The 10,328-nt window shown below is 41.8% G+C and overlaps 1 protein-coding gene across 1 annotated transcript; it reads right to left on the reverse strand.

The window, feature by feature from the left end:
• Positions 1-4,739: 4,739 nt before the first annotated feature.
• Positions 4,740-6,469, reverse strand: LOC118429698. The gene is made up of 2 exons (XM_035840299.1): positions 6,199-6,469; positions 4,740-5,623 (listed from the first exon to the last, which is right to left on the reverse strand). The coding sequence occupies exon 2, from the start codon at positions 5,602-5,604 to the stop codon at positions 5,230-5,232; it is 375 nt and encodes a 124-aa protein (XP_035696192.1). The 5' UTR covers positions 5,605-5,623; positions 6,199-6,469; the 3' UTR covers positions 4,740-5,229.
• Between the last annotated feature and the right edge of the window lie 3,859 nt (positions 6,470-10,328).

A 10,328-nucleotide genomic window follows, 5' to 3' on the forward strand; every position in this document is an offset into this window, starting at 1 on the left:
AAAGCACTCTATAATGTTCAGGTGGTCCCAGATCCACTACTATGACCATAACTGGAAATTTGCACAACCATGGGATCCGGACCACCTAGACATTTTTGATGCTGTATGCAACGATTTTTTTTCTGATTTTATTTCCGTTGTATATTATCAAGTACTTATTGGACGTCGACCGCTTCTGTATGAAACGCATCACCGGTAATACAATCAACAGGTCTCCATTAGCACCTTAATTGTTGCCGTACGTACATCGATTCGATCGTTTAATCCATTTTGTGTCTAATCAGCGTGGGTATAAGGTACGCTCTAATGGGTACGACCAGGCAATTAGCTCACAACAGAAGACTCGAAGCTTTAAGCTGTAGTAAATAGTGATTTCTATGCACCCATAGGATAGTACAGGCAAAGCTACTTTAAAGCCATTTTACCCCTTTAGGAAGATCACGAGCCCTTCCCGTACTACTTAGTAATGTCGTGATTACATGGGAATTGGGCTCTTGTAGTGGGTTACGTGGTGCTTCGAAATCATTAAGATTTGATTCGAGAAGCGTTAAACGTTCTGTCAAAATTGAAAGCTAAACTATGTTTTACGATGTTTGGTCATGAAGCGTATGCTGATCATCAACCAAACTGTCAGATCCTTGATGGCATACTAAACGCTAAGGGTTTTGGGTTGTTGACCTAGAACTTGAAGGTTCCGAGTTCCAAACGTTGCACGTTGAGCCGTTGGAAAGGCACTTGACACAAATTCCGTACACTGGTAGAGTATCAACCGTTTGTAAGGGAAGTTCTCTCGGATGAGATGGAAAACTATCTTGAGGTCTTAATGTTTGAGAAAGACACCAGAAAAACTTATGTAGAACCAACAACACTTATCAAAAAGTATATTGATAGGCTCAAACCTTATTAGACTGGTCTCATCATAGTCAGCTGGTGCCAAAATACCCGGCCGTTGGTTGTTTCCAACTTTATCCAGGTGTCCATGAAGACGTGGAACACTTTAGGGGGCATTACAATTAAGCACCATTCTTCTAAACATCAATCATTAACAACAATGAGTCTCTTAACGACCGCGATTTGAGATTACACATGATAGGAATTTTATTTTATTCAGCTGTAAGACCAGTTGATCTATGCTTTTTGAAATTTATTGAGATAAAGTTATTTTAGACATTGAAGTCATATATACTAATTAACCAATGAATAATAATTGTGAGATTCACTTTTGGCACACAAAATTTCATACCCTTTAAAGTTGATAAATTGTCACTTATAAAGTCATATTAACTAGACTCGCCTTTTTCCCAACAGGAACATCTTAGATCATAGGAACATTTCTGCTCACAGGAACATTCTTGCTCACGGCAACATTTCTGATTCGTCAAAACATTCATCAAAAGTGATAACAGCCAACTCAAGGATTGTCAGCGTGACTTAATGTATCTTTGGGTAATATAATTTTACTTGATCTCAGAAGATTCGTATCTTTAAGGTTTTCGTCTTGAGTAGTTGTAGTAGATACATTTATCTCCCTGGGCTGCCTATTCTATCCTCATATCCTAGCAGATCCTACTATAGCATAGGCTAGTATCATAAAGCTGGCAGGAGTTATGGAACAACATCATGCCGGCCCGCCACTGTAGGATCTGCTTGGAAATTAGTTCTATCCCATCCCAAATAAAGTGTTTATTGTTGTAATCAATATCTCTGGTGCATTGACGCTTTCTAATAGTTGGATGTTACTTTGCCATCGGTGTACCATTGAGTCGCGGAGGTACATTGTGAAGGTTTTGCCTTAAAATGACATATAAGACTATCATTTCACCTTATCCCATACTACAACTCCTGTATTAGTTAGATAAGCCTTAAGCTTAGCTATAGAACTGTAGTTATTTAAATGTCATACTTTGTACCTTGTGGAATTGTTGTGCAATAAATTTTATATATTTCATCATCCCTGACATGACGTATGGCCTGACATGGCCATCCTCTTTGGTTAGTTTTGAATCAACGTTACAGTTATCAATCGGTGAAGAGACTAGTTCTCTCAGGCATTGCCTAGAAGAATCAGCAACTTTACTCGCTTTCACGTAAATTGTTCCTTCTCCTGCCAGATCACACTTATGATGTAGGGATGATCGTACCCGTAGGGTTTGTTTCATGTCTCTTCTGAAGCGAACACGAGAGATAAAATGTACCAGTTTATTAAGCGGACATTGTAGAGGCTCAAGATGTCTGGAAGTGATAAAATGGCTTGAATACCAATTTACGTGCCCCGGTGAGCACAAGGAAAAAAACACCTACCGGGCATGTATAACTATATATATTCTTATAGCGGTTCACCTGAGTCCAAAACATGCCTCTCTACTTCTCACTTCAAGTATTGCCGCCCTGTCTCGTTTGGTTTCCTTCAGAGTGTCTTAAGATTCTAATCTTGCCTTAATCCCCGCAATTCTGTGGTGCCGCTCGCAGGATTCATTCGTTCCAGTAGCTGGCATCGACGGAAATTGTTGTTTGCGGCTTTACGTATTGCACTTTGTGATAAAAGGCGTGAAATTCATATCTTAAACCTTCAAACTCATGTATAATAAAGGATGTGTTTTCAATTCTCCAAGGTAGTTTTCGCAATTTAGAAGGATGTTTCTGGCCATTTTCAAGACGCCCTTGGCGCAGCAAACTTAACCTTTCGTTCCGTTACAATCTTCGCCCATCCTCTGGTGTTTCTACTTGCCTAAGTCGAGTTCCACGCCCATTATCAACCGCATTTTGAGAACAGATATTGCCTGAAAATGTAACTCTATTAAGGCCATATCTCTTCAATCAACTCCAGAGATAAAACCTCTTTCGTGCACGAGTGTAATTGGGACGATACCTAATTGCTACTCTTTGGATGGGTTTCCTCAGGGTCGCTCGCTGTAGTGTTCTAGTGCATTCTACCTTGCGTTGAAGGACGAGTCTGTGCTTGCATATACCTGCAAAGGGCAGCAACCGCACGCTACCGACGCGAAACGATGATAGCTTTGAAGATAGCAACAATGTAAAAGACGCAAGAGACACATTTTAGCGGTTTGAAACATTCGTCCGGTGTAGTGTGGTCTATAGTGGTCCTAAGTGGTCAGTTTTCGTGGCCATAATTCAAGATTAGATGAGTATATTCTGGAGAACAATGATCCGTCTAAAACATTGCCGACATGAAATCGATCGTGCTTCTTCACGAGATAAGAGCATGTCTTTGTAACGAGTGTGGAGACCCCCCTCAAAAATACGGATATGGTTCTTTCCAAGCTTTACTCCATACGGACTATACGTACTGGATACAAGCCAACATCAAAGCTCATTTGGTGCAAGATGAATGAAGTACGTAGGGTCCATTAAAACGTAAAAAAAAATGACGTGCCAAATTCCCCATGCTTAATAGGACGGTAGAGAATCTGGTAGAAATGGTAAAGAAACTTCGGTACATTTATCAACTACAAGTATCGTGCGGGTAGATGGGCGATAGAGAAACAAAGATAGTCCAAATCTCTTCAGGGACTAGCGTCATGTCCCCTTCCGTGTCCTGCTAGATGGGTTCAGATAATACATAAACTAGCTGTCAGCTCAGCGGTTGAATCTGATCAATTTGGTCTCCCGTGAAGTTTTGAAGAAATGTGGAGACATGGTGGGTCCAGTGGCAAAGCCATAAATCAATCCGTATGTCTTAGTTACAGACAGATGTAGCATATGATTTGATTTACTTCCAACGAACAGAAGTCAAAGAAGAGCCGTACCATGAAAGGAAATGTCATTATAATGCGAAAACGCTATGCTTGAACTATTCAGTTCTCTCCCATGCGTTTTGTGTTTCTGATGAGTATCTTTTTGATATGTAAGAATTTTACAACCAGCCGATTTCTATCAGAACACCATACCACAACATAGCGGTGTAAGTGCATCGAAACTTATCCCCATAGATCGGTAAGTTCCTCAAGCCTTAACTATAGGGAGTGTGTGGGAGTGGACGTGTACATGTTAGCCGGGTGTCGCGTGATCCAACAGTCTTTGATCAGCCGACCCAATGCCTTTAAAGAGGAGAAGGGTGGTAACAAAATTACACCTTGGTGTCTTCGCATCACTTTGAAATTTGAGTCGGCAACATGTCTAATTATGAAGGGTTGCTGTTTAAAAGCAACCCTAATTCAGCGGCACCGTCTGCTATTCATGTAATTGAAAGGTGCGGCCGAAGATACCCAATTACGGGGTAATGATTTTCCGCAATACTTAGTCTGACCAGTGCACAAACATACATAGACGTGTAGAGAGATGGATCTAAATTTTGGATTCTTTCTGCTAGAATAATTGGTTTGCAGAAATTATTTCGGTTTCAGGGCTGCGAAGATGTGATACTTGTGCCCTCCCTCACTCCGTTTGTTCTTGACTCTTACCACCCTTGATGTTCTCCGATATATGCTCCAAAGCACAGCATATCAATTTCAACTTCTAAAGACTTTTCGACGGGTGAATTAATCGTAGAGTAGTGCTACACTCCCCAAACCCACCGAATGCCAGTTTATCCTCTAACATACGAGCAAGGATTTCATTCAAAGTGAAAGCGGCCGCAAGGGAAGAAATATCAACCTATAAAAGCCTTTCACTACTGCGTCGTAATCGCTAATGTTCGGAGGGGAAACATGTAATTGAAACCATTTGTCAAACGATAGAACAGGGCATAGCACAAGCGAAATAAAGCAACAGGCGGTGGATATAAATCGTTCATCAACTTCCAGAGCGTTTAATTGGTGTTCCAAAAAGTCGCCGTAAATACAATAGCTATCCACTGCAGCTAAAGCAATCAATGCGATGTGCGTCTGCAGATGCAGTTTACACGCAATTAACATCAGTATCTTTTAAAACCTCATTTGTGTAATTACAAACATCAATTTGGCATCTTTTAACGGAGAGCTGGAAAAATATAGGTACAATAATGGACGGGTATTGAAATAGAGTCACATCTGGTTGAAAATACGTAAACTATTCTCTTTAGCAGTTATGCACAATATATGATCTCTTCAGTGTCAGTTTATCAGCAAAAAGATTCGTTCTCAATCCTCGACTACCCTTACCGCAGCTTCACAGGACGAGACTTCATCATCTTTGCTAACAAATCGTCTCCGAGCAGGTTCGTTCGTAGGCCGCTGTGGTTAGAGTGTCTGTACTGTAGACATGTGTTCAAATGTGGTCGGTCTTCGCTCTTCAATTGTCCAACAGGTCCTGCTGCCTCGCCTGAATCAGGTCCGCCACGAGACGCAGAACGGCCGACCGGGTCAGTTGGTCCGTCGGGTCTTCTCTGAGGTTGGGCAGCCGCATCCTGGCCATGGGTTCCCTCTGGGGCGGCAGCGTGAATCTCGGCTGGGGAGCGGTGTATTCTGGCCACAGGTCGGAGTCGGAGTCGTCCTCGGAGAGGGAAGAGGGCGGGCTGCGCCGGCCGAAGCGGAGCGGCTCGAAGGCCTCGTTCCAGTTGACGGCCGTCATGGGCTTGGCCTGGCTCCTGCGAACAGGGATGGACTCCGCGCCGTCTAGGTACACCAGGCAGCTCAGCACTGCAACTAGGGCGGTGGACAACTTCATAGCTCTGGAACACCGGGTACTGAAATGCGACGATAGCGACCTGTTAGTGTTGGTCCTCAACTGAGCTGGTGCGCCGAACTTGGGAGGCTTTTATACCTGCTCGTGACGACAGATCTAGAGGAGCTCCAGCGCAGAGCCTCTCGAAAGCCACGCCTGGCCAGGTCGTGTGATGTGCGTCGCTCATCAGATATCATGACTCATTATATACAATTTCGCTTCCTGTTAGTTAAAACTCGCTCTATTTCGGATTCTCCACGTCTGAACGGCCCGCCCAATTTCAACCTACGCATGTAGTCAGGGCCCGCATGTGATATCCTTGTTTTCTGACCCAAACCTTTCAATTCTCCGGAGTCTCTTCATTTACGGTTTTCAATCTACATTCAAATGTATCACATTCGAAGGAGGGCATACGAGGGATATGGATTGCGGATTTTATGTTCGCTTGACATTCAGATCGAACTAGTAAAGGAGTATATAATACGAGTCATGGATCATTTTATGTCAGATGAAATATGAAAAGTACAAATTGGTGCCTAGTTGCAATCTCGCAATTACCATCTGGCATTACAGGAGGCCAATAAAATTCGCACACACCTGTTGGAATCACGGAGTCGTGGGGATGTCTGCTCGGCACGGCTTTTCACGGCAGACGACGTCGCTCTTCTTAGGGAGTCGGCTCAGAATGAGAGCCGGGGACCTGTGCTGGCGCTTTTGAAGAAAGAAACTTCGTCAGGAGTTAAGTTCGTTTAGACTAAAAAAGAACGCCAAGCGACTGTTGTATTTTGCCCATCCGTGTTTTGTAACCAGGCGCCGTGTGACGTCAGCGGTCCTTGCATTTCCTAATGACATTATCGACATGCGCAGTTGCAAAACTAGTACCTAGCATTAACGTCACCACTACAGGAAGTGCCCACGTAACGAGGCATGTTCAAACATTGAAGGTCCCTATCAAGCATTTTTAAGATGCCGATCGACCAATCGAAGAGACTAGAAAAATAGACCTTTTGCAAATTAGGAAGACGTCATGCTGTCCAAGGTATCAATTACTATAATTGCTACATTCGTCATAACTTGAGACACCCCGGGAACGCCCTTAAATTACTCACTGACGTCGCTTTGGATCGACAAGGGAGAGAAGGCAACGCCTGGAGACTTTCGAAGTCGAACGCGTTCCACGTGATTGCCACATCTGCCGTAGCCATGTTGCCGCTTACATTAACAAATAAATTCTTTTAAAAAATAACCCATTTTTCTGCCATGTTATGACAAAAGCAGAAAACATTAGACGGGGACACCTGGCGATAAAAACGCTGACTTGACAGAAAGAGAACATCTTCTTATGAATGATGATTTTTCGTCTTCTTCGATGTTAAAGATGCTCTTATTGGTGACAGCAGACAAATAACCTAAGATCGAAAAAACATCGAAAATGCTAACCTACAGTAATGTTGCCGAAATGGAAAAATACGACCGGAAACTGTAAACAGAATTTATTACCCTGAAGGTGCAAGGTAGAAAGATACCCTAGATGCCCATAGCTAAATGGATATATATATCTCATACATCTGATAGCTGGTCGTATCACATATCGATGAGCAAAAATCGCCTTATGGCAATTTTTATACTACTATACTGAATCAAAAGCATGATAGTATCTAATAGTATGTACTACCTTAATACCATAATAATTTTAACATTGTCAAATTATTTGCCTTGCGTGCATAGTCATGAATCTCAACAAGAATCTTAAGGCAGTTAAAGAGAAAACAGCATACACCGTGTCCACTCTCACATGAAGATTATACAGACATCGTTCCAGGCCGCTTGTCCTTGCACTAAGCACCGAGTATTACACTAAAAGCACAAGGGATTGATGTACTAACGGTTTGGCAAGAGACACCGATGCAGGTTGGACATCCAGGTAATACGATATGGCGGTCATGGACCGTTTCCAAAATATCGCCCTGTTGCTTGAGCGACTGCTTTTTTGCAATTGGACAAGAGAGTCTTTGTTGTAGTTTTGATGACCGGTTTTGTTGTATATGCATACAGATTAAGCTCCTTTGTAACACACATAAATGGCGGGCTGATCAATTAGTCTCCTTGATTGCCATGATGGGAAATCTGGGATCTTGATATCAGAGTGTGCAGCTAGATGCTCTATATGCAGCGATGGTTTGCGTATCAATTATCGTCTTTGATTGTTTAATTAGGGACTTGGGGAATTAATCTGTTCTTTGCCCACTTCAATCGGATTGACCGATGGTCATGTTACACCAGACCGTTGTCCAAGAAACGGTTTTGACAGTTTACAATGTCCTTATAGCGCATCGCAATCCTAATTGCTTCCTAGCAGGACATCTCTTCAGCGATGTAACTTCATCAATCATCAATCCATCTCTTATTCCTTGAAATAGCAATCAGTTGTACAACAGAAAGTTTTGACAGTTTACAATATGTCCTTATACTACATTTTACAATGACCTTATAGCGCATCGCAATCGTTTCCCAACAGGACAATCTCTTCACAAATGTAAATTCATCAACCTTGTCTCTTATTCCTTGAAAGAGAAATCTTCTGCCCTGGCCGTTCATTTAAGACAGGTCAGAGGCTTCTCGTAACGTCACGATGTTTGGCTATAAGCCCAGAGGTGTCAGGTTCGAGTTACCTGATATGGCTCCGACGTAGTGTCCTTGGTAAATACATTTTACACAAATGTATTTACTTCACTCATGTGGAAAGTAGTAGCTAGCTTTGGTTAGTAGGGACGACCCTAGGATAGTATCATAAACGGTGGCAACGTCTTTTATAGAAGAGCCACACCTCAAACACAAGAAAGATACCATAAAATTTATAAATACCGAAAAGAGTAGGTTTTTTTCCAGTTCAAGTGGACCGATTAAATCTGTCCGTCTATGCAGCCTGTACTCTTCAGGTCAAACACGGTGTGGTGCACCATCAGGCGGTTTTCTGGATGTGCCATACAAACAAACATAACATATGTAGGATATAGACATCATGCATCATCATCATAAAGACAGGCATTTGCAATGATACATCTGTAGACATTCAATGTTCATACTCAGTAAACAATAATTGGTTTTACAAGAGGCATGTTGTCATGTGGGAAATATCTGAACAAATGAGGTCATTTTTCGCACTACCGAGGGGAATCATTACTTCTAATCTGCTAGGAGCATAATTGGTTTATTGTAGGGCACATCAGTAGATTGTATTATTCAACGTACCATCAACTCCAATTTACAAGGCATTTCGAATCATTTCATCACAGACATATGCCGGTAATATTTCGAAAACCATGTAACGTTACTAGTAGGGAAAAATTGAAATGATAGGATATTTCTGGTATTTTGTCAACGATGTAGGGAAGACAGATGAAAATGCATTGTTTCCTCCCTTCTGAGAACGTTGATGACCTGGGCATAACAGAAGAGTTTAATGCCTCCGGCAGTCTTGTCATTAGAAACTTGTTCGATCCAAAACAACTCCAGGTAGGCTTGGCAGTGTCTCACCGCAAACCACACGGGACAAGAACCATTACCTACAAAGTATGCTGTACTGGAACCTTTATTATTGCCCCCTCTCAACAGGTCATTGAACGGAGCACAGAAAGACTGCTTTTATTGCTGAAGCAGATTCTTGAGGATTCATGAATGGTATCCTGTTGCAATCATTTCGACAAACAAGGCTGCCCTTGCACATCCATTTTTCCTGAATTACTGGAGCTGTCTCTACAACTAGCCACGGGTGGCCATAAAAAGACCATGAGTCAGCCATGAGGTGATTTACTGCCTCTGCTACAAGTTGTGACCGTAAGAAATTGCAGAGGCCTTCAGATTTGCTATGCTTCCACCAACATAAATAACTAGTGGGGGTCTTCTCACAGGGTAGTAGATGTTTCGGTGCTGGGTAGTACTTAAGGTTGACTGACCGAGACAAAATTTCGCATTAAAAACATATCTTTAATTTGTTTCTTAAGACCATATAGATACATTAATTTGGACTTAATTTGGCCCCCCTTTCTCTTCGGCATTTTCTTTACATGCTCATACGGAGATACTTAAAGTTCAAGTTCATAGCTGGAATGCTTTAGATTCATCCCCATCTTTTAGAATGCACGAACGTCAATGTCTAGAGTGATGCACTATGAAATATTTACCAATGACATACAGGGTAAGTTTTCTAATATTGGCTATTTTGATTGCACAGGCAAATCGTGCTCTTTATGTTATACGACAAGTATCTTAATTCCCATCTTCCAGTACATGTGCAGATGTCTTGGAAAGCGATGAGTGAACCTGAACACCCTGCTATACGTGGTAGTCATTGATAAATAGAACTTTAGATAGAACTTCATTGCGCGACAACTATAAATGATACAATGTGGGGTAACTTGCACATGCGAAACAGTTTAATTTCTTGAGTTGCTAATATCTCGCCGTTTTAAGAAACAGATCTATTTTGTGAATAGTAATATTATGCACAATCAAGCTAGCATTTTGTGTTGCCTAAGGGAAACATTATATTGTCTTTTTTTAATTGACCGACATAGGCATATATATCAACAGGACATGACAGTAACATATCAAACATTTCTGTCTTGGTATGACAACCCTTTTTCACAGTAATTATACTTCCGTTTTATCACCATGACTTTGCTTGTAATTGTACTCAGTTTATAAGGTCTTGTACGAACACCGAA

The sequence above is a fragment of the Branchiostoma floridae genome, chromosome 13 (genome assembly GCF_000003815.2).
Source record: "Branchiostoma floridae strain S238N-H82 chromosome 13, Bfl_VNyyK, whole genome shotgun sequence".
NCBI lineage: Eukaryota > Metazoa > Chordata > Leptocardii > Amphioxiformes > Branchiostomatidae > Branchiostoma > Branchiostoma floridae.

What these genes read in the sequence shown, in the direction of transcription:
- LOC118429698 (XM_035840299.1), bottom strand. Translation starts at nt 5,604, where the DNA reads ATGAAGTTGTCCACCGCCCTAGTTGCAGTGCTGAGCTGCCTGGTGTAC.